The following is a 25,379-nucleotide window of genomic DNA, read 5'->3' as shown; positions in this document are numbered from 1 at the left end:
TAATAGCACTTGACATAATGACACCTATTGATAATGACATTCATTTGTGATTACGACACTTAGTGATACTAGCATCGCTTATTGATAATGACACTACCGTATTTTTCGGACTATAAGTCGACGTTTTTTTTATAGTATGGCCGTGGGTGCGACATATACTCTGGAGCGACTTATGTGTGAAATTATTAACACATTACCGTAAAATATCAAATAATATTATTTATCTCATTCACGTGAGCGACGAAGCAAATGGCAGCCATCGTCACACACACGTCAGCAATCGTCACTCACACGCCAACCAATAAGAATTCGGCGGGGGCGGGTCATGGCTGAAGTGCATTGTGGGTCATAGAATGCTAACTGCTATATGCTATACGCTACTGCCTGAGTTATTAAAGTGGATCACATCAACATTGGCGGTAACTTATAAAAACTGAGAAGGACTGAACTAAAATGGCACTGAAAGGGAAATCATATACTGCAGATTACAAGCTGGACGTAGTGAAATATGCTGCAGAAAACTGCGATCGAGCAGCAGAAAGAAAGGAAATCATATACTGCAGATTACAAGCTGGACGTAGTTAAATATGCTGCAGAAAACTGCGATCGAGCAGCAGAAAGAAAGGACGCTAGTGGCGCATACCAGGAGCGACACTGGGGAGGAAGATTTCATGGGATTTAGCGATCGGGAGTGACAGATTGTTTGGTAAACGTATAGCATGTTCTATATGTTATAGTTATTTGAATGACTCTTACCATAATATGTTACGTTAACATACCAGTTGGTTATTTATGCCTCATATAACGCACACTTATTCAGCCTGTTGTTCACTATTCTTTATTTATTTTAAATTGCCTTTCAAATGTCTATTCTTGGTGTTGGATTTTATCAAATACATTTCCCCCAAAAATGCGACTTATACTCAAGTGCGACGTATATATGTTTTTTTCCTTCTTTATTTTGCATTTTCGGCCGGTGCGACGTATACTCTGGAGCGACTTACACTCTGAAAAATACGGTAATTGACGATGAATCTTATTGATAATGATGCTTATGGATGAGGATGATAATGACACTAAACAATAATGATGTTATTACTAATGGCACTTATTGATATTGATGATCAATCTTTCTATTCATTATACAGGTAAAAGCCAGTAAATTAGAATATTTTGAAAAACTTGATTTATTTCAGTAATTGCATTCAAAAGGTGTAACTTGTACATTATATTTATTCATTGCACACAGACTGATGCATTCAAATGTTTATTTCATTTAATTTTGATGATTTGAAGTGGCAACAAATGAAAATCCAAAATTCCGTGTGTCACAAAATTAGAATATTACTTAAGGCTAATACAAAAAAGGGATTTTTAGAAATGTTGGCCAACTGAAAAGTATGAAAATGAAAAATATGAGCATGTACAATACTCAATACTTGGTTGGAGCTCCTTTTGCCTCAATTACTGCGTTAATGCGGCGTGGCATGGAGTCGATGAGTTTCTGGCACTGCTCAGGTGTTATGAGAGCCCAGGTTGCTCTGATAGTGGCCTTTAACTCTTTTGCGTTTTTGGGTCTGGCATTCTGCATCTTCCTTTTCACAATACCCCACAGATTTTCTATGGGGCTAAGGTCAGGGGAGTTGGCGGGCCAATTTAGAACAGAAATACCATGGTCCGTAAACCAGGCACGGGTAGATTTTGCGCTGTGTGCAGGCGCCAAGTCCTGTTGGAACTTGAAATCTCCATCTCCATAGAGCAGGTCAGCAGCAGGAAGCATGAAGTGCTCTAAAACTTGCTGGTAGACGGCTGCGTTGACCCTGGATTTCAGGAAACAGAGTGGACCGACACCAGCAGATGACATGGCACCCCAAACCATCACCCAACCATGCAAATTTTGCATTTCCTTTGGAAATCGAGGTCCCAGAGTCTGGAGGAAGACAGGAGAGGCACAGGATCCACGTTGCCTGAAGTCTAGTGTAAAGTTTCCACCATCAGTGATGGTTTGGGGTGCCATGTCATCTGCTGGTGTCGGTCCACTCTGTTTCCTGAGATCCCTTTGTATCGTGCATGCGCCAGTCTCAACGTGCGGGATATAACCTGCCAATAAAAACAGCTACAATTGTAATAAAGAGGTTACTGTTTATTTGCTTTTCAAATGAAAAGAACAGAACATTTTGAAGCGCATCAACGGTAGAAAAATAGTAACAGCTTTTTTTTTAAAAGAAAGTAGCTAAGGAAATTGAGAATGCCATCTTATCCGACTCCCGAACAAAATACGAGTGTGATTAAAGAGACTGAAGAAGTGGTGCCACATGGTACCACACCTCTCTGCAGCACTGAGCCCATGGTACCGGTCCTGGAAAAAAGATGACAATCAGAATGAGTGAGATGTACACAATTATGTGTATGTGTAAGTAGAGTTGTGTGTGTTAATCCTGCTGCTACCTTATTTGTTCTTGTTATTTTTTTGTGTCTTTTTTGGCCGGCGGCATCTCATCGTCCGCGTCCTGGCTGGTCCCTTCACTACTATCATCTTTCTGACGACGCTCTTTGGGAACTCGAGTGTACTTCTTTCTTTTTGCCTTTCCCAGGTCCTGGCTGGTACCTTGATCAGGGTCATCTCTCTCGCGCTCTCTGGGAACTTGAGTCGTGGAGAACAAAGTTATCACAAAATACTTCTCCTGGTTGAAGAGTATGAAAACAAATACTCATGGGCGACTGTCCGCATTTTCCTCCAAGTTGTGTTTGGTAAGATACAGAAATACAAGTTACAGTTAAGGTAAGACATAGAAATGCAAGTTACAAATGAAACAGTACATTATCAGGCCACTCAAGGAGCTGATGTTGACTTCTCATACCTTCTTTCTTGTCTTCTGGGCGCTCAACTTCATCTTCTGGGCACTCAACTTCATCAACTTCACATTCTCTCTGAATCAACTTCACTGCAAGAGATGGCTTAAACTTAATAATATTGTAATGTTAGATGGTAGAATCTACCTTCCTTACTTTCTAAGTCGATAACTTTCTTTTTTAAGTCGTTAATCTCCTTTGTCAAACTGGTTTTCTCCTCTGGGTAGTCTTTCACCCACTTCAAGAGATCTGCCTTCTCTTGGCGTAAGGCCTTGTTCTCCTTTTCAACTCGCTTTAAGGCCTCTTTCTCTTTCAAGGCCTCTTCCTTCTCCTTCAAGGCCTTTTGATTGATTGATTGAAACTTGTATTAGTAGATTGCACAGTACAGTACACATTCCGTACAATTGACCACTAAATGGTAACACCCCAATAAGTTTTTCACACTTGTTTGAGTCGGGGTCCACGTAAATCAATTACCTCTTCTTTCTCCTTCAACACCTCTTCTTTCTCCTTCAACAGCTCTTCTTTCTCCTTCGCTGTTCGGTCTAAGGCTTCTTCCTTCTCCTGCGTAGCTTGGCGTAAGTCCGCTTTGCTTTTTCCGCCGCGCACTCTTTTTCCTTCTCCTGCAAGGCCGCATCATTCTCCTTCGTAGTTTGGAACTGGAAATCTGAAATCTCCTTCCTAGCGTTGAGAGAGGCCACCCGCTTCTCATACTCCAAATTATTAATGTAGGCCACCATCTTTTCCCTTTGGGTTAGGGTTAGCTCATCCAAGATCTGTTGAATGTCCTGTTCAACACCAATACACACACACACACACACACACACACACACACACACACACATTCACATCTACCTTTCATCAATAAAGATGATTAAAGGATTCTCTGGCCGGAATCTGTCCATCGTGTCCCAATAAAAGAACTACTATCCCTTCCTTACACAATGCGTTCAGATTTGATGCCCAATAATAATTTTTGAACATTGGAAGACCCAGTCCCCCTTCCTTTGTAGATCTGAATAAGTGCTTTTTAGATATTCTGCGTTTTTTATATCCCCACACAAAATCTAGAACTAAAGATTCAAGTTTTTGGAAAAATTCTGAAGGAATTAGATAGGGCTGAAACGACGCGTCGACGTAGTCGACGTCATCGGTTACGTAAATACGTCGAGGACGTTTTTGTTCGTCGACACGTCGCATATTTACGTCACACTACCGTCATGGCGGAGCGCAAAGCAGACGATGCGAGCGAGGGGAAAAAAGCACGCCAAAAGTCGTCAAAAGTGTGGGAGTATTTCAATAAACGGCCTAAGAAGAAACGCTACTTTTACTCCGCTACTTTTATCTACATTCAGCTCGCTACTCGCTACTAATTTTTATCGATCTGTTAATGCACGCTTTGTTTGTTTTGGTCTGTCAGACAGACCTTCAAAGTGCCTGCCTTACTGGTGACGTTTCACTTCGTTCCACCAATCAGATGCAGTCACTGGTGACGTTGGACCAATCAAACAGAGCCAGGGGTCACATGACCTGACTGGCTCCGAGCTAACTTCGGGTGTTACCATTTAGTGGTCAATTGTACGGAATATGTACTGTACTGTGCAATCTACTAATACAAGTTCCAATCAATCAATCAAAAGTGTGAAGGAAAAAAGACCCTTTTTTTATTTCAACCGTAAAGACTGACTGACAGTTCCTGTCTTCACAATAAAAGTCCCGCCGCTCCATCGCGCCTGCGCTTTCAAAATAAGAGTCTCCGAAAGCCAGCGCAAACAAGCTAGCAAGCTACGGAGTTTGCCGCCAATGTATTTCTTGTAAAGGGTATAAAAACGAATATGGAAGGTGGACAAATAAGATGCCAAATAACAACCACTTTCATGTGGTATTAGACAGAAAGGAGGAACTTTTTTTCTCCTGCATTTGAAAACGTGGACGTTACCAGCACTGCTTCCTGATTACAATCAATGCAAGTCATCAGAATCAGGTAATACACCAACTTATATTCTTGTCTTCATGAAAGAAAGGAATCTATATGTTAAACATGCATGTATAATTATTAAAACACCTTTAACATGTAAACAAAAACGGCAAAATAAATAAATATAAATTATATACTGTATATATCAATATATGTATATATATATATATATGTGTGTGTGTGTGTGTGTGTGTGTGTGTATATATATATACACATTATATATATATATATATATATATAAGGTCAGGGGGAGTTGGCGGGCCAATTTAGAACAGAAATACCATGGTCCGTAAACCAGGCACGGGTAGATTTTGCGCTGTGTGCAGGCGCCAAGTCCTGTTGGAACTTGAAATCTCCATCTCCATAGAGCAGGTCAGCAGCAGGAAGCATGAAGTGCTCTAAAACTTGCTGGTAGACGGCTGCGTTGACCCTGGATTTCAGGAAACAGAGTGGACCGACACCAGCAGATGACATGGCACCCCAAACCATCACCCAACCATGCAAATTTTGCATTTCCTTTGGAAATCGAGGTCCCAGAGTCTGGAGGAAGACAGGAGAGGCACAGGATCCACGTTGCCTGAAGTCTAGTGTAAAGTTTCCACCATCAGTGATGGTTTGGGGTGCCATGTCATCTGCTGGTGTCGGTCCACTCTGTTTCCTGAGATCCCTTTGTATCGTGCATGCGCCAGTCTCAACGTGCGGGATATAACCTGCCAATAAAAACAGCTACAATTGTAATAAAGAGGTTACTGTTTATTTGCTTTTCAAATGAAAAGAACAGAACATTTTGAAGCGCATCAACGGTAGAAAAATAGTAACAGCTTTTTTTTTAAAAGAAAGTAGCTAAGGAAATTGAGAATGCCATCTTATCCGACTCCCGAACAAAATACGAGTGTGATTAAAGAGACTGAAGAAGTGGTGCCACATGGTACCACACCTCTCTGCAGCACTGAGCCCATGGTACCGGTCCTGGAAAAAAGATGACAATCAGAATGAGTGAGATGTACACAATTATGTGTATGTGTAAGTAGAGTTGTGTGTGTTAATCCTGCTGCTACCTTATTTGTTCTTGTTATTTTTTTGTGTCTTTTTTGGCCGGCGGCATCTCATCGTCCGCGTCCTGGCTGGTCCCTTCACTACTATCATCTTTCTGACGACGCTCTTTGGGAACTCGAGTGTACTTCTTTCTTTTTGCCTTTCCCAGGTCCTGGCTGGTACCTTGATCAGGGTCATCTCTCTCGCGCTCTCTGGGAACTTGAGTCGTGGAGAACAAAGTTATCACAAAATACTTCTCCTGGTTGAAGAGTATGAAAACAAATACTCATGGGCGACTGTCCGCATTTTCCTCCAAGTTGTGTTTGGTAAGATACAGAAATACAAGTTACAGTTAAGGTAAGACATAGAAATGCAAGTTACAAATGAAACAGTACATTATCAGGCCACTCAAGGAGCTGATGTTGACTTCTCATACCTTCTTTCTTGTTTTCTGGGCGCTCAACTTCATCTTCTGGGCACTCAACTTCATCAACTTCACATTCTCTCTGAATCAACTTCACTGCAAGAGATGGCTTAAACTTAATAATATTGTAATGTTAGATGGTAGAATCTACCTTCCTTACTTTCTAAGTCGATAACTTTCTTTTTTAAGTCGTTAATCTCCTTTGTCAAACTGGTTTTCTCCTCTGGGTAGTCTTTCACCCACTTCAAGAGATCTGCCTTCTCTTGGCGTAAGGCCTTGTTCTCCTTTTCAACTCGCTTTAAGGCCTCTTTCTCTTTCAAGGCCTCTTCCTTCTCCTTCAAGGCCTTTTGATTGATTGATTGAAACTTGTATTAGTAGATTGCACAGTACAGTACACATTCCGTACAATTGACCACTAAATGGTAACACCCCAATAAGTTTTTCACACTTGTTTGAGTCGGGGTCCACGTAAATCAATTACCTCTTCTTTCTCCTTCAACACCTCTTCTTTCTCCTTCAACAGCTCTTCTTTCTCCTTCGCTGTTCGGTCTAAGGCTTCTTCCTTCTCCTGCGTAGCTTGGCGTAAGTCCGCTTTGCTTTTTCCGCCGCGCACTCTTTTTCCTTCTCCTGCAAGGCCGCATCATTCTCCTTCGTAGTTTGGAACTGGAAATCTGAAATCTCCTTCCTAGCGTTGAGAGAGGCCACCCGCTTCTCATACTCCAAATTATTAATGTAGGCCACCATCTTTTCCCTTTGGGTTAGGGTTAGCTCATCCAAGATCTGTTGAATGTCCTGTTCAACACCAATACACACACACACACACACACATTCACATCTACCTTTCATCAATAAAGATGATTAAAGGATTCTCTGGCCGGAATCTGTCCATCGTGTCCCAATAAAAGAACTACTATCCCTTCCTTACACAATGCGTTCAGATTTGATGCCCAATAATAATTTTTGAACATTGGAAGACCCAGTCCCCCTTCCTTTGTAGATCTGAATAAGTGCTTTTTAGATATTCTGCGTTTTTTATATCCCCACACAAAATCTAGAACTAAAGATTCAAGTTTTTGGAAAAATTCTGAAGGAATTAGATAGGGCTGAAACGACGCGTCGACATAGTCGACGTCATCGGTTACGTAAATACGTCGAGGACGTTTTTGTTCGTCGACACGTCGCATATTTACGTCACACTACCGTCATGGCGGAGCGCAAAGCAGACGATGCGAGCGAGGGGAAAAAAGCACGCCAAAAGTCGTCAAAAGTGTGGGAGTATTTCAATAAACGGCCTAAGAAGAAACGCTACTTTTACTCCGCTACTTTTATCTACATTCAGCTCGCTACTCGCTACTAATTTTTATCGATCTGTTAATGCACGCTTTGTTTGTTTTGGTCTGTCAGACAGACCTTCAAAGTGCCTGCCTTACTGGTGACGTTTCACTTCGTTCCACCAATCAGATGCAGTCACTGGTGACGTTGGACCAATCAAACAGAGCCAGGGGTCACATGACCTGACTGGCTCCGAGCTAACTTCGGGTGTTACCATTTAGTGGTCAATTGTACGGAATATGTACTGTACTGTGCAATCTACTAATACAAGTTCCAATCAATCAATCAAAAGTGTGAAGGAAAAAAGACCCTTTTTTTATTTCAACCGTAAAGACTGACTGCACAGTTCCTGTCTTCACAATAAAAGTCCCGCCGCTCCATCGCGCCTGCGCTTTCAAAATAAGAGTCTCCGAAAGCCAGCGCAAACAAGCTAGCAAGCTACGGAGTTTGCCGCCAATGTATTTCTTGTAAAGGGTATAAAAACGAATATGGAAGGTGGACAAATAAGATGCCAAATAACAACCACTTTCATGTGGTATTAGACAGAAAGGAGGAACTTTTTTTCTCCTGCATTTGAAAACGTGGACGTTACCAGCACTGCTTCCTGATTACAATCAATGCAAGTCATCAGAATCAGGTAATACACCAACTTATATTCTTGTCTTCATGAAAGAAAGGAATCTATATGTTAAACATGCATGTATAATTATTAAAACACCTTTAACATGTAAACAAAAACGGCAAAATAAATAAATATAAATTATATACTGTATATATCAATATATGTATATATATATATATATGTGTGTGTGTGTGTGTGTGTGTGTGTGTATATATATATACACATTATATATATATATATATATATATAAGGTCAGGGGGAGTTGGCGGGCCAATTTAGAACAGAAATACCATGGTCCGTAAACCAGGCACGGGTAGATTTTGCGCTGTGTGCAGGCGCCAAGTCCTGTTGGAACTTGAAATCTCCATCTCCATAGAGCAGGTCAGCAGCAGGAAGCATGAAGTGCTCTAAAACTTGCTGGTAGACGGCTGCGTTGACCCTGGATTTCAGGAAACAGAGTGGACCGACACCAGCAGATGACATGGCACCCCAAACCATCACCCAACCATGCAAATTTTGCATTTCCTTTGGAAATCGAGGTCCCAGAGTCTGGAGGAAGACAGGAGAGGCACAGGATCCACGTTGCCTGAAGTCTAGTGTAAAGTTTCCACCATCAGTGATGGTTTGGGGTGCCATGTCATCTGCTGGTGTCGGTCCACTCTGTTTCCTGAGATCCCTTTGTATCGTGCATGCGCCAGTCTCAACGTGCGGGATATAACCTGCCAATAAAAACAGCTACAATTGTAATAAAGAGGTTACTGTTTATTTGCTTTTCAAATGAAAAGAACAGAACATTTTGAAGCGCATCAACGGTAGAAAAATAGTAACAGCTTTTTTTTTAAAAGAAAGTAGCTAAGGAAATTGAGAATGCCATCTTATCCGACTCCCGAACAAAATACGAGTGTGATTAAAGAGACTGAAGAAGTGGTGCCACATGGTACCACACCTCTCTGCAGCACTGAGCCCATGGTACCGGTCCTGGAAAAAAGATGACAATCAGAATGAGTGAGATGTACACAATTATGTGTATGTGTAAGTAGAGTTGTGTGTGTTAATCCTGCTGCTACCTTATTTGTTCTTGTTATTTTTTTGTGTCTTTTTTGGCCGGCGGCATCTCATCGTCCGCGTCCTGGCTGGTCCCTTCACTACTATCATCTTTCTGACGACGCTCTTTGGGAACTCGAGTGTACTTCTTTCTTTTTGCCTTTCCCAGGTCCTGGCTGGTACCTTGATCAGGGTCATCTCTCTCGCGCTCTCTGGGAACTTGAGTCGTGGAGAACAAAGTTATCACAAAATACTTCTCCTGGTTGAAGAGTATGAAAACAAATACTCATGGGCGACTGTCCGCATTTTCCTCCAAGTTGTGTTTGGTAAGATACAGAAATACAAGTTACAGTTAAGGTAAGACATAGAAATGCAAGTTACAAATGAAACAGTACATTATCAGGCCACTCAAGGAGCTGATGTTGACTTCTCATACCTTCTTTCTTGTCTTCTGGGCGCTCAACTTCATCTTCTGGGCACTCAACTTCATCAACTTCACATTCTCTCTGAATCAACTTCACTGCAAGAGATGGCTTAAACTTAATAATATTGTAATGTTAGATGGTAGAATCTACCTTCCTTACTTTCTAAGTCGATAACTTTCTTTTTTAAGTCGTTAATCTCCTTTGTCAAACTGGTTTTCTCCTCTGGGTAGTCTTTCACCCACTTCAAGAGATCTGCCTTCTCTTGGCGTAAGGCCTTGTTCTCCTTTTCAACTCGCTTTAAGGCCTCTTTCTCTTTCAAGGCCTCTTCCTTCTCCTTCAAGGCCTTTTGATTGATTGATTGAAACTTGTATTAGTAGATTGCACAGTACAGTACACATTCCGTACAATTGACCACTAAATGGTAACACCCCAATAAGTTTTTCACACTTGTTTGAGTCGGGGTCCACGTAAATCAATTACCTCTTCTTTCTCCTTCAACACCTCTTCTTTCTCCTTCAACAGCTCTTCTTTCTCCTTCGCTGTTCGGTCTAAGGCTTCTTCCTTCTCCTGCGTAGCTTGGCGTAAGTCCGCTTTGCTTTTTCCGCCGCGCACTCTTTTTCCTTCTCCTGCAAGGCCGCATCATTCTCCTTCGTAGTTTGGAACTGGAAATCTGAAATCTCCTTCCTAGCGTTGAGAGAGGCCACCCGCTTCTCATACTCCAAATTATTAATGTAGGCCACCATCTTTTCCCTTTGGGTTAGGGTTAGCTCATCCAAGATCTGTTGAATGTCCTGTTCAACACCAATACACACACACACACACACATTCACATCTACCTTTCATCAATAAAGATGATTAAAGGATTCTCTGGCCGGAATCTGTCCATCGTGTCCCAATAAAAGAACTACTATCCCTTCCTTACACAATGCGTTCAGATTTGATGCCCAATAATAATTTTTGAACATTGGAAGACCCAGTCCCCCTTCCTTTGTAGATCTGAATAAGTGCTTTTTAGATATTCTGCGTTTTTTATATCCCCACACAAAATCTAGAACTAAAGATTCAAGTTTTTGGAAAAATTCTGAAGGAATTAGATAGGGCTGAAACGACGCGTCGACGTAGTCGACGTCATCGGTTACGTAAATACGTCGAGGACGTTTTTGTTCGTCGACACGTCGCATATTTACGTCACACTACCGTCATGGCGGAGCGCAAAGCAGACGATGCGAGCGAGGGGAAAAAAGCACGCCAAAAGTCGTCAAAAGTGTGGGAGTATTTCAATAAACGGCCTAAGAAGAAACGCTACTTTTACTCCGCTACTTTTATCTACATTCAGCTCGCTACTCGCTACTAATTTTTATCGATCTGTTAATGCACGCTTTGTTTGTTTTGGTCTGTCAGACAGACCTTCAAAGTGCCTGCCTTACTGGTGACGTTTCACTTCGTTCCACCAATCAGATGCAGTCACTGGTGACGTTGGACCAATCAAACAGAGCCAGGGGTCACATGACCTGACTGGCTCCGAGCTAACTTCGGGTGTTACCATTTAGTGGTCAATTGTACGGAATATGTACTGTACTGTGCAATCTACTAATACAAGTTCCAATCAATCAATCAAAAGTGTGAAGGAAAAAAGACCCTTTTTTTATTTCAACCGTAAAGACTGACTGCACAGTTCCTGTCTTCACAATAAAAGTCCCGCCGCTCCATCGCGCCTGCGCTTTCAAAATAAGAGTCTCCGAAAGCCAGCGCAAACAAGCTAGCAAGCTACGGAGTTTGCCGCCAATGTATTTCTTGTAAAGGGTATAAAAACGAATATGGAAGGTGGACAAATAAGATGCCAAATAACAACCACTTTCATGTGGTATTAGACAGAAAGGAGGAACTTTTTTTCTCCTGCATTTGAAAACGTGGACGTTACCAGCACTGCTTCCTGATTACAATCAATGCAAGTCATCAGAATCAGGTAATACACCAACTTATATTCTTGTCTTCATGAAAGAAAGGAATCTATATGTTAAACATGCATGTATAATTATTAAAACACCTTTAACATGTAAACAAAAACGGCAAAATAAATAAATATAAATTATATACTGTATATATCAATATATGTATATATATGTATATGTGTGTGTGTGTGTGTGTGTGTATATATATATATATATATATATATATATATATATATATATATATATATATATATATATATATATATATATGATATGTGTGTGTATGTTACTCAGTACTTGAGTAGTTTTTTCACAACATACTTTTTACTTTTACTCAAGTAAATATTTGGGTGACTACTCCTTACTTTTACTTGAGTAATAAATCTCTAAAGTAACAGTACTCTTACTTGAGTACAATTTCTGGCTACTCTACCCACCTCTGCTAATGTTGTTGTATGCACACTGTGTCGAGCGGAAATGGCCTATCATAGCAGCACAACGACAGCGTTCTTGCCATCACCATCAACTAGTCAATCGTCCGCGTGAGTATACGTTGTCATCATTACACAAAAACATGAATGTGTCATTTGTATCTGCGTTGTAAATTCATAAACGAAAGCACCGCTTCGCTCTGAGAGGAGCGTTTGGCGTGCCTGTTCAGTGTTTACAAAGACGCGCTCCTCTTTAACGCTAACGTTAATTAGTTGTGCAAATACCTTTTACAACATTAACAATTACGTATACTATGTACAAACCAACAATTAACTTTCACTTTAATCATACTATCATTGTTGTGTTATTAAGCAAAATAATCAAAAGTTTTACTTTTGTTGAAATGTTTACACTGTTGTTACAGAATATTTCGTTTTGCACTTTTTTGTATTGGATGTTTATCTTTATTTTTGCACATTTTAGCAAATAAGCAATACTTTTACTTTTGTTGAAATGTTTACACTGTTGTTACAGAATATTTCCGTTTTGCACTTTTTTGAATTGGATGTTTATCTTTATTTTTGCACATTTTAAAGCAAAATAAGCAATACTTTTACTTTTGAAATGCCTATACTATTGCAGAATATTAAAATTTGCACTGGATGTTTACTTTTATATTTGCACATTAAAAGCAAATAAGCTACTTTTAATTTTGTTAAATGTTTACATTGTTACAGAATATTTTGTCATGTTGTTGTCAATGTTGACTGAGTGGCCATACTTTTTTTTTTGTAAATAAAAGCCATGCCTTTTGAAAAAACTGGCCTACATTTATTTTTTCATCTTCATTTTAAATAAAAAAAATAATCGGTAAAAGGAAAAATAATCTATAGATTAATCGAAAAAAATAATCTATAGATTAACCGATTAATCGAAAAAATAATCTATAGATTAATCGATAGAAAAATAATCGTTAGCTGCAGCCTTAGAATTAGAATTGGTAAATTTTGAAAAAGATAGGTACATTTTGGCAGGGTAATCATGTTGATAGCATTCACTCTACCTAACATAGGGAGAGGTAGGGTCTTCCAATACTCTATACACACTTTCAGTTTCTCAAAAGCTTCAGTAAAGTTCAATTTTAGTAATGATTCATAATTTTTAGGTATTTTTAAGCCGAGATAGGATATATAGTTTTCTGCAACTTTTACTGGGTTTTGGCTGATCTTAACATTATCTCCTAGGAACATAAGCTCGCTTTTGGACCTGTTTATTTTATAACCAGATATTCTACCAAAAGAGTCTACATATTCCAAAAGAAGTGGTAATGCAATTTCTGGCTCAATAAGTGTAACAAGTATATCATCTGCATAAAGTGAGATGAGACTCTCTGATGTGCCCACTGAAAATCCTTTAATATTAGTTAATTCTCAAACCAATAGCCAGTGGTTCTAGGGCCAAATTGAAAAGTAAGGGCGAAAGGCAATTGCCCTGTCTCACGCCGCAATGCAATTCAAAACTATCCGATATTACATTATTAGTTATGACATATGATTTTGGTGCAAAATAAATTATTTTAACCTATTTTATAAAATTTTCTCCCAAGCCAAATAATTTGAGAACATGAAATAGGTAAGCCCACTCAATTGAATCAAAAGCTTTAGGAGTATCCAGAGTCAGGACGGCTGCCTTTTAGGCTGACTTTTTGTTTCCTATGCAGTCCGAGTACAACAAGTTCAATAATCTCCGTACAGGTCTGTCCGGGATGAAACCGACCTGATCCGGATGCATAATTTCTGTTATGTGGTTGCTTAACCTTGTTGCGAGTACCTTATGGTCTAGATCAGGGGTCGGCAACCCAAAATGTTGAAAGAGCCATATTGGACCAAAAATACAAAAACAAATCTGTCTGGAGCCGTAAAAAATTAAAAGCCATATTACATACAGATAGTGTGTCATGAGATATAAATTGAATTAAGAGGACTTAAAGGAAACTAAATGACCTCAAATATAGCTACAAACGAGGCATAATGATGCAATATGTACATATAGCTAGCATAAATAGCATGTTAGCATCGATTAGCTTGCAGTCATGCAGTGACCAAATATGTCTGATTAGCACTCCACACTAGTCAATAACATCAACAAAACTCACCTTTGTGCATTCATGCACAACGTTAAAAGTTTGGTGGACAAATGAGACGGAAAAAGAAGTGGCATAAAACACGTCCTAGCAAGTCGGAGAAAGTTATATATGTAAACAAACTACGGTGAGTTCAAGGACCGCCAAAATTAGTAGGACAAAACGGCGCTCGCCAAATACTCGAATCAGTAAGGCATGTTTAATATAAACAGTGTGCTTTATAACAATTAGGGAGGTTTGTGTCACGTTTGTCCTCCTACGGAAACCATGTTAAAACAATTTTTCATACATTTTTGAAAAAGCTCCAGAGCCACTAGGGCGGCGCTAAAGAGCCGCATGCGGCTCTAGAGCCGCGGGTTGCCGACCCCTGGTCTAGGTCGAGCAGGGCGATAGGCCTATAATTGGCTGGATCGAGTGGATTTTTTCCCTTTTTTGGTATTATACATATATGAGCTTCATACAAGGAGCTTGGAAGTTTATTGTTTACGAAAGAGTCATTTAACATTCTTAGTATTATAGGGGACAGTATTTCACTAAAAGCTTGATAAAACTCCGCACCAAGTCCATCTGGACCAGGGCTTTTATCCATGGAGAAAGATTTCAGTGCTTTTAGCAGTTCTTCAGTTGAAATAGTATTGTTTAAAGAATTCTGATGATGTGGACTCAGTTGAGGTAGGTTTAATGGAGTAAAAAAATAATTTAAATCATTAACTGATATAACTGAACTACATTTATATAATTCTGAACAAAAGTCTTTAAAGACATTGTTGATATCCTGTAAATCTGTACATGTTTCACCTGTTTTTGAGCATATTTTGTGGATAGCAGCCTTAGCTTGATCTCCTTTGAGCTGTCTAGACAAAAGTGTTTGTGGTTGATCAGATATTTCAAAATGTTTTTGTTTATTTTTCAGTAAGAGTTTAGATACTTCCCCGTGAAGAAGAGAATTGTATTCATTTTTCATTTTCAGCATCTTATTGTAGTCAGACTGCAAAAGAGAATTTATATGAATTTCTTCCATTTCTTTAATTTCTTTTTCCAATTTTTTATGCCTTTTTCTTCTCTTTGTTTTGAGATTTCAAATGAAATGATATATCCTCTCACAGTAGCTTTAAGGGCTTCCCACAATATAGAGTCTGAGACCTCTGCGTTATCATTCACCTCAATAAACTCTTGGATAATCTTGTTCATATACTCTTTAAAATCTTCATATAATAATAATTGTGGATTAAATCTCCATTTTTGTTCGGTTTTAAGGAAATCAATTTGGATATGCAGACTCACAGGGCTGTGATCTGAAATGACTCTACTGTGGTAGAGTCATACCAAAGACTATAAAAAAATGGGACCCATTACCTCCCTACTTAACACTCAGCATCAAGGGTTGGAATTGGGGGTTAAATCACCAAAAATGATTCCCGGGCGCGGCCACCGCTGCTGCCCACTGCTCCCCTCACCTCCCAGGGGGTGATCAAGGGTGATGGGTCAAATGCAGAGAATAATCTCGCCACACCTAGTGTGTGTGTGACAATCATTGGTACTTTAACTTTAACTTTAACTTTACTGACATTGGAGAGAGCAGAGGCTTCCACTAAAAAGTAATCGATTCTTGTGTAAGAATTGTGTACAGTGGAGTAAAATGAATACTCCTTTTATTAGGATGGTTTGTTCTCCATATGTCTATGATATTTCTTGATCTCATAAGATTATTAATGGTTTTAGTTGAATTAGCAATTACATGAGATTTAGTTGACAATCTATCTAAAGTGGGATCCAAAAGGCAGTTAAAATCACCACCAATGTAGATATGAGAGGTTATTGTAACTGCATACATAGATGTAGTGTTATTGTTTAACTACATACATAGATGTAGTGTTATTGTTGAACTACATACATAGATGTAGTGTTATTGTTGAACTACATACATAGATGTAGTGTTATTGTTTAACTACATACATAGATGTAGTGTTATTGTTTAACTACATACATAGATGTAGTGTTATTGTTGAACTACATACATAGATGTAGTGTTATTGTTTAACTACATACATAGATGTAGTGTTATTGTTGAACTACATACATAGATGTAGTGTTATTGTTGAACTACATACATAGATGTAGTGTTATTGTTGAACTACATACATAGATGTAGTGTTATTGTTGAACTACATACATAGATGTAGTGTTATTGTTGAACTACATACATAGATGTAGTGTTATTGTTTAACTACATACATAGATGTAGTGTTATTGTTTAACTACATACATAGATGTAGTGTTATTGTTTAACTACATACATAGATGTAGTGTTATTGTTTAACTACATACATAGATGTAGTGTTATTGTTTAACTACATACATAGATGTAGTGTTATTGTTGAACTACATACATAGATGTAGTGTTATTGTTTAACTACATACATAGATGTAGTGTTATTGTTTAACTACATACATAGATGTAGTGTTATTGTTGAACTACATACATAGATGTAGTGTTATTGTTGAACTACATACATAGATGTAGTGTTATTGTTTAACTACATACATAGATGTAGTGTTATTGTTTAACTACATACATAGATGTAGTGTTATTGTTTAACTACATACATAGATGTAGTGTTATTGTTTAACTACATACATAGATGTAGTGTTATTGTTTAACTACATACATAGATGTAGTGTTATTGTTGAACTACATACATAGATGTAGTGTTATTGTTTAACTACATACATAGATGTAGTGTTATTGTTTAACTACATACATAGATGTAGTGTTATTGTTTAACTACATACATAGATGTAGTGTTGATGCTCGCTACTTTTGCCGTGTAGCTTGCGACAATTCTCTGGAGATAGCTTCCCCCGTAGCTTAGCTACATTTCATGGAGACTAACTTGCAGCTTACATGTTCCAGGTATCTTGCCCATCACTTGGAGCCCACACAAGTTTGCTGAGTGTCTGAGGACAGCAGAGGAGGACAAGCAAACATGAAGGTGGAGATGCGGAAGGTGCACGCCACGCTACAGTCGGCGCTGGATGGCAACATGGCGATTTTGACACCTCCAAATGTGGTAATGAAACATACAATGCATGTTTCCATGAAACATCTGGTGTGTCATGAATACAATACTTACAGTACAAACACTTTATAGGACGCAACAAAACTAGCAGGGTACCTTAATGGCAAAGACTACTTCCTGCATACTTAGTCTACAGACGCTTTACCTACCTGCTCCCAGTGCCACCCACACTGGTTTGAATGTAACTTAGATATTGGGTTTCACTATGTAAAGTGCTTTGAGTCACTAGAGAAAAAGCGCTATATAAATACACTTCACTTCATTTCACTATTGCCATTTGATTTGTACTTTATAATACCCTGTACCTTTTTTGGTGGTGGTGGTAGTTATAAAAGACGTTTAAAAAAATGTAATAATCTACAGAAATGCTTTTCTATTTATGCGACTATAGGACATGTCAAATAGGCAAGGCAAATTTATAGGCAGGGCGTTTACAATCTGGCCTGTGGAGCGTCACTTCAATTGTGGACAATAAGTTTATTTGGGGAAATTTTGAGGCCATACAGCACGTCTGCACTGTTAGCCATTAAAGCTGTTATATAGACAGCCTTTCCCTCCCATGGTCACATTCATCAAAAACCAAAAGGTAATATATATATATATATATATATATATATATATATATATATATATATATATATATATATATATATATATAGAGAGAGAGAGAGAGAGAGAGAGAGAGAGAGAGAGAGAGAGAGAGAGAGAGAGAGAGAGAGAGAGAGAGAGAGAGAGAGAGAGAGAGAGAGAGAGAGAGAGAGAGAGAGAGAGAGAGAGAGAGAGAGAGAGAGAGAGAGAGAGAGAGAGAGAGAGAGAGAGAGAGAGAGAGAGAGAGAGAGAGAGAGAGAGAGAGAGAGAGAGAGAGAGAGAGAGAGAGAGAGAGAGAGAGCGCGAGCGAGCGAACACCCCCAGGAGCAGAAAACACCCCCTCCCAAATATGCCCCCCCAGAAACAACTATGACCAAACAAGAAATAAAGACGGGTCACAAGTCTTACAGCTCTGTCGCTCGCTGGGACTGTACATTGTCAACAGTAGGCTTGGAGGGGACTCCTACCGCTCATCTCTAGGTAATAGCACAGTAGACTACTTTATCACTGACGTCAGGCTAGTGTCTCTCACACTCAGCCCAACAACACCCCTATTAGACTACTTTATCACTGACCTCAGCCTAGTGTCTCTCACACTCAGTCCAACAACACCCCTATTAGACTACTTTATCACTGACCTCAGGCTAGTGTCTCTCACAGTCAGCCCAACAACACCCCTATTAGACTACTTTATCACTGACCTCAGCCTAGTGTCTCTCACAGTCAGCCCAACAACACCCCTATTAGACCACAGCAAAGCCACTGAACAGATAAACACCAAATTAGGAAGTATTAAAAGCCAAACAAACTACACAATATTAAAAAAAATGCTACAAATGGAACAAAAGTAGTGTAGAAGCATTCCAAAATGCTATCCTGCAACAAAAGGTCCCATCATGCTTAGACCAATTCCTGGAAAAAAACTTCCAATGCAACAGCGAAAGTTTAAACAGAGCGGTAGAAAGCCTGGATAACATATTTGACCTTACAGCTCCCTATCCAACCTAAAGGCCTCCAATAGAAAACTGAGGAAAAATATTAATACGCACGACAAATGGTACGTTAATGATTGTAAAACTCTTAGGACAAAATGAAGAAACCTATCAAACCAAAAACACAGCGACCCAGACAACCAAAACACACGTCCCCAATACGGTGAAACCCTGAAACAATATAAAATTACAGTCAGGAAAAAAGGGACCAACATGTTAGAAACCAGCTCCTGTATACGATATAGAGGATTCCATACAAACAAACAACTTCTGGGAAAACTGGAACAAACTAAACAAACAAAAACATGAGGATCTACCCATCCAAAATGGAGATGTATGGGTAAACCACTTCTCCAATCTTTTTATCCCAATACAAAAAAACAACAGCATAAACACATACAAGATAAACTACAAAGCCTAGAGTCAACAATAAAAGACTATCAGAACCTGCTAGACTCCCCAATTATTACAGACGAACTACAGGACAAAATAAAATCACTTAAGACCAAGAAGGCCTACGGTGCAGACGGTATCTTAAATGAAATGTTAAAATTCACTGACTCCAAATTCCAATTGGCTATACTAAAACTCCTTAACATGGTCCTTGGCTCTGGGATCTTCCCCAATATTTGGAACCAAGGACTGATAACAGCGCTTCACAAGCGTGAAGACAAATTTGGCCCCAATAATTACCGTGGGATCTGTGTCAACAGCAACCTCGGAAAAATCTTCTGTATGATCATCAACCACAGACTTGTACATTTCCTCACAAGCAATAATGCCCTGAGCAAATCACAAATAGGCTTCCTACCAAATCACCGTACAACAGACCACATGTTCACTCAACACTCTATTTGACAAGCAAAATAACTAAAAAACAAAAGCACATTAGACTTCCAAAAAGCATTGGACTCAATCTGGCATGAGGGTCTGCTGTACAAACTGTACAACTGTGAAAGTGGCACTGGAGAGAGAACATATGACATCATAAAGTCAATGTACACCAACAACAAATGTGCTGTCAGGATTGGGGAAACACATACAGACTTCTTCCCTCACTCAAAGCCGTGGGGTTAGACAGGGGTGCAGTTTGAGTCCAACCCTCTTCAACATATACATGAATGAATTGTCAAAAACATTGGAAGAAGCTACATCACCTGGCATCCCTCTAGTAGACACAGAAGTCAAATGTCTACTGTTTGCAGACCTTCTGGTGCTGCTGTCTCCAAGAAAAGAAGGGCTACAGCAGCATCTTCATCTTCTACACACATTCTCCACCACCTGGGCATTGACAGTCAATCTAAATAAGACAAAAGTTATGATATTCCAAAAAAGAGCCAGCCTCCAGCACCACAAACACAAATTCATCCTAGGTACAATTGCCCTACAACACACACAAAACTATACCTATCTCGGCCTAAACATCAGTGCCAACTTCAACCAAGCTGTGAACGACCTGAGAGATAAGGCAAGAAGGGCTTTCTATGCTATTAAAAGGAACATCAAACTAGACATTCCAATTCAAATCTGGCTCAAAATATTAGACTCCGTCATAGAACCCCGTATGGTTGTGAGGTCTGGGGCCCACTTGCTAACCTAGCTTTTGCAAAATGGGATAAACACCAAATTGAGACTCTACATGCAGCATTTTGCAAATCCATTCTCCGCACCCAACGGAAACCTCAAATAATGCATGTAGAGCAGAATTAGGAAGATATCCACTAATAATCAAAATCCAAAAGAGAGCATTTAAATGTTATAACCACTTAAAAGAAAGTGACCATAACAAAGCCCTTACCTTTAGAGAGACCCTAGAGCAGTGGTTCTTAACCTGGGTTCGATGGCGGAGGTCAAAACACACCGACTCATCGTGTAGATAAAAACTTCTCCTCATCGGCGTATTAAGGATACGGCAACAACAGAAGTCAGACTGATTTGCAGGTGTGTCATTTGTTGTGAGTTTATGCACTGTGTTGCTTTTGTCGTTTGAACAAAGTGATGTTCATGCACGCTTCATTTTGTGCACCAGTAAAAACAACATGGTAACACTTTAGTATGGGGAACATATTCAACATTAATTAGTTGTTTGTTAACATGCAAATTAGTAACATATTGGCTCTTAACTAGTCATTATTAAGTACTTATTCATGCCCTATTTGGCATGGCCTTATTATAACCCTAACCCTCTAACCCTAACCAAATAAATCTAAATTATAAGTCTTTGTGTCAGGAGTTTGTTTTCCCGGAATGCAAAGGAAAGTTGGCGCGGGCAAGGCGTGAATGTAAGTACATGATTTATTAAAACACTAACAAACTACAACTGTGTACAACTGGACAACACTGTCATCAGCACAGTGGTAAATGATGTGTTAATAAAAGCATAATGTATATGTAGTATTGAACGATTAATGTTTATTACTACATGAACACACACCAAAGTACTGAAAATTGATACCATTGAGTACTGATGCAGATTTTCAGTTAAAATGGGAACGGTACCGAGCCCTATGAATGTTCAAATTTGCATCACTAGCTATGACTCGTGCAATTGTAATAAGGAGAGCGGCTTAAGTATGAAATGAATAATAATATCAAAATCAAAATACAGGATGTTATTAATGTAATTTACTCATTTTTCTCATGTGGGCCAGACTGGTAAAATCATGGCATGATCACTTAAAAATAAAGATGACTTCAGATTGTATTCATTGTTCAAATATAGAACAAGCACACTTACATGTTGCAGTTAAAAGTATATTTTAATTTGTTGTTATTTATACTTTCTGAGTAAATAATGTGATAATAATCATCAGTCAAATAGGTGGAATTGAGTTTGGCAGAGTTTTAAAATGCTCCCATTGGTGTTCATTTTCACAATATGATATCAAAATCAAATTACAGGATGAATAAATAAATAAATTACAGGATGTTATTAATGTAATTTACTCATTTTTTTCAACTGCTGTACATGTGTACTACAACACAACTTGGGAATTTGGACTCATTTAATTAATCACACATGAAGTGAGCAGGAGATACGTATTGTTATTTCAGTATATTTATGTACCTTTAGACCATATTCAATTGTATTTACAATCGGCAAAGTATGTGAAATTACCGTCTAAACCTCACAAAATGCCACAAATTTAGTCGGCCATTTTGAATATTCCGCTCCGAATATCTCCGTAGATTCTACGTCACTGGAGTAACGCTTCTGCACCCTGACAATATTATCACATCAATCATACCGGAAGTACGCTGTTTCAAGCGGTAGAAAATGGATGGATGTATGGAATCCTTATGTAAGACAAGAACACATATACTTGGCTTTTTATGCATTATGCATAAATAAATAGTTAAGAATTGAGTCAACAGATGGAGGGTCCTCTATTGCGCCCAGATAACCCTCTGAAACACATCCAGAAAACGCCAACAACACTCCATTTACATGTCGTCACCCTAAAATTAACCAAATATGAGTGATATTGTTATTATTATAAGTGCCAACGCAGAGGGACTATTTTAACGCCGCAATGATAGCAGTGAGCTAATGCTAGCTTACGCTGCTATTGTTGATGTACTGAGCCGGCGGATGCTTCTGCTTCGTCTCAAACTTGCTAAAAGTCAGTTCTAGATTATAATTCATTCATTCATTCACCTGCTAGTAGACAAATGCGGCCACGGACCGACAGGCCGGTCGACTTTCACATCCCTCGAAATGGTGAAAAAGACGTTAGTTGCGGCAACTTTGAAAAAAATATTTTTGTGAGGATTGTGGTTGAATCTTCTGAGAACCATTTATGTTCGGAATGTGTTGTTTACAGGAAATAAATATAATACTAGCATTCAGATTGTGGGTGGAAAGTACAAATTGCACATAGAAAGGTGTTAAACTATAAAATCAGTGCCTATGAGAGTTCAGCCACCTGTTTGACCTGCTGCCCTCAGGGAGGCGCTACAGGGTCATCAGGTCTAAGACAAACAGACACAAGAACAGTTTTTTCCCGAGAGCCATAACCACGGTGAACTCTTATTGTCAGGTTCAAACACTGATGACATCTAATAATCAGACAAGAAGCAAGGAATCATGCAGAGACAGAGTTCAATTTAGATGATTATACAAAAATGCAAATATGTTGACACTTGGTGCTATCGCCCAGTCTCTGCTCTGTCTGCGTCCCGGTACTTGATGTCTGGCCTTGGCAGTCAGCAGGGCGAGTCTGGACACAACACTGATAAAGAGGCTGGCAATCTTTTGGACTGCCAGCTCTGCACAAATACAAAAATACCACTTCAGCACAATTGACAATACTTTATAGCAACGGCCCTTAAGCATAAAGTTATGATGATAATAAATACATAATTATTCTAACACTCAAAGGCACTGACTTTATAGTTTAGCACTTTTCACCCGCTATTTTCTGCCCTCGCCGAACTCTATCGATAAATCCAAAGAAAGCTAAGAGCCTGAGATTCAAGAATTAGATGGGTTAGTGTGGCTGACACGGGGCTCATTTAGGCAAAATAATTATTCCTTGATATAGACAGGGTAACTGCTAATATAGTCTTGCAAATATAAAATCAATATGTCAAAATAAACCCACACTGTCTAGCTTTTAATGAAATTACAAGTACATACTAGCTTGTTTTATCAAAGCTACAAGTATGTGCACCAATATATAGTTTTGTGATAATATGATGGCAGTTATATATTTAAATATTTTCACACATTCATCATTCAGTCACTCTAATATGTGTGTGTGTGTATGTGTATGTGTATGTGTGTGTGTGTGTGTGTGTGTGTGTGTGTGTGTGTGTGTGTGTGTGTGTGTGTGTGTGTTGGTGTTGAACAGGACATTCAACAGATCTTGGATGAGCTAACCCTAACCCAAAGGGAAAAGATGGTGGCCTACATTAATAATTTGGAGTATGAGAAGCGAGTGGCCTCTCTCAACGCTAGGAAGGAGATTTCAGATTTCCAGTTCCAAACTACGAAGGAGAATGATGCGGCCTTGCAGGAGAAGGAAAAAGAGTGCGCGGCGGAAAAAGAGGACTTACGCCAAGCTACGCAGGAGAAGGAAGCAGCCTTAGACCGAACAGCGAAGGAGAAGGAAGAGCTGTTGAAGGAGAAAGAAGAGCTGTTGAAGGAGAAAGAAGAGCTGTTGAAGGAGAAAGAAGAGGTAATTGATTTACGTGGACCCCGACTTAAACAAGTGTGAAAAACTTGTTGGGGTGTTACCATTTAGTGGTCAATTGTACGGAATGTGTACTGTACTGTGCAATCTACTAATACAAGTTTCAATCAATCAATCAAAAGGCCTTGAAGGAGAAGGAAAAGGGCTTGAAAGAGAAAGAGGCCTTAAGCAGAGTTGTGGAGGAGAAGGAAAAGGCGTTACAAGAGAAAGAAGAGGCCTTAAAGCGAGTTGAAAAGGAGAACAAGGCCTTACGCCAAGAGAAGGCAGATCTCTTGAAGTGGGTGAAAGACTACCCAGAGGAGAAAACCAGTTTGACAAAGGAGATTAACGACTTAAAAAAGAAAGTTATCGACTTAGAAAGTAAGGAAGGTAGATTCTACCATCTAACATTACAATATTATTAAGTTTAAGCCATCTCTTGCAGTGAAGTTGATTCAGAGAGAATGTGAAGTTGATGAAGTTGAGTGCCCAGAAGATGAAGTTGAGCGCCCAGAAGACAAGAAAGAAGGTATGAGAAGTCAACATCAGCTCCTTGAGTGGCCTGATAATGTACTGTTTCATTTGTAACTTGCATTTCTGTGTCTTACCTTAACTGTAACTTGTATTTCTGTATCTTACCAAACACAACTTGGAGGAAAATGCGGACAGTCGCCCATGAGTATTTGTTTTCATACTTCAACCAGGAGAAGTATTTTGTGATAACTTTGTTCTCCACGACTCAAGTTCCCAGAGAGCGCGAGAGAGATGACCCTGATCAAGGTACCAGCCAGGACCTGGGAAAGGCAAAAAGAAAGAAGTACACTCGAGTTCCCAAAGAGCGTCGTCAGAAAGATGATAGTAGTGAAGGGACCAGCCAGGACGCGGACGATGAGATGCCGCCGGCCAAAAAAGACACAAAAAAATAACAAGAACAAATAAGGTAGCAGCAGGATTAACACACACAACTCTACTTACACATACACATAATTGTGTACATCTCACTCATTCTGATTGTCATCTTTTTTCCAGGACCGGTACCATGGGCTCAGTGCTGCAGAGAGGTGTGGTACCATGTGGCACCACTTCTTCAGTCTCTTTAATCACACTCGTATTTTGTTCGGGAGTCGGATAAGATGGCATTCTCAATTTCCTTAGCTACTTTCTTTTAAAAAAAAAGCTGTTACTATTTTTCTACCGTTGATGCGCTTCAAAATGTTCTGTTCTTTTCATTTGAAAAGCAAATAAACAGTAACCTCTTTATTACAATTGTAGCTGTTTTTATTGGCAGGTTATATCCCGCACGTT

The 25,379-nt window shown here is 39.3% G+C and overlaps 1 protein-coding gene and 3 long non-coding RNA genes across 6 annotated transcripts; 1 reads left to right on the top strand and 3 right to left on the bottom strand.

The window, feature by feature from the left end:
• Positions 1-2,208: 2,208 nt before the first annotated feature.
• Positions 2,209-3,658, bottom strand: LOC133570791 (uncharacterized). Of its 2 annotated transcripts, none has more exons than XR_009810243.1 (5): positions 3,331-3,658; positions 3,010-3,193; positions 2,862-2,945; positions 2,449-2,644; positions 2,209-2,359 (listed from the first exon to the last, which is right to left on the bottom strand). It is a non-coding gene; the product is annotated as an uncharacterized lncRNA (long non-coding RNA). The 2 variants fall into 2 exon arrangements; XR_009810244.2 differs by having other exon boundaries at positions 3,352-3,658.
• Positions 3,659-5,649: 1,991 nt separating this feature from the next.
• On the bottom strand, positions 5,650-7,330 carry LOC133571126 (uncharacterized). The gene is made up of 5 exons (XR_009810285.2): positions 6,772-7,330; positions 6,451-6,634; positions 6,303-6,386; positions 5,890-6,085; positions 5,650-5,800 (listed from the first exon to the last, which is right to left on the bottom strand). It is a non-coding gene; the product is annotated as an uncharacterized lncRNA (long non-coding RNA).
• A 1,741-nt stretch (positions 7,331-9,071) lies between these two features.
• Positions 9,072-18,333, bottom strand: LOC133571125 (uncharacterized). 2 transcript variants are annotated; one of them, XR_009810284.2, is made up of 6 exons: positions 18,317-18,333; positions 10,215-10,504; positions 9,873-10,056; positions 9,725-9,808; positions 9,312-9,507; positions 9,072-9,222 (listed from the first exon to the last, which is right to left on the bottom strand). It is a non-coding gene; the product is annotated as an uncharacterized lncRNA (long non-coding RNA). The 2 variants fall into 2 exon arrangements; XR_009810283.2 differs by having other exon boundaries at positions 10,194-10,504; positions 18,317-18,332.
• On the top strand, positions 17,132-25,255 carry LOC133571124 (uncharacterized). Its single transcript, XM_061924209.1, has 6 exons — positions 17,132-17,311; positions 23,754-24,080; positions 24,218-24,455; positions 24,520-24,603; positions 24,819-25,014; positions 25,104-25,255. Exons 1-5 carry the CDS (start codon positions 17,228-17,230, stop codon positions 24,998-25,000), a joined length of 915 nt encoding a protein of 304 aa, XP_061780193.1. The 5' UTR covers positions 17,132-17,227; the 3' UTR covers positions 25,001-25,014; positions 25,104-25,255.
• The last annotated feature ends 124 nt before the right edge of the window (positions 25,256-25,379 follow it).

Source organism: Nerophis lumbriciformis, linkage group LG28 (genome assembly GCF_033978685.3).
Source record: "Nerophis lumbriciformis linkage group LG28, RoL_Nlum_v2.1, whole genome shotgun sequence".
Lineage (NCBI taxonomy): Eukaryota > Metazoa > Chordata > Actinopteri > Syngnathiformes > Syngnathidae > Nerophis > Nerophis lumbriciformis.
The sequence above is the reverse complement of the archived record's forward strand: the minus strand, read 5'-3'. Positions and strand labels throughout refer to the sequence as shown.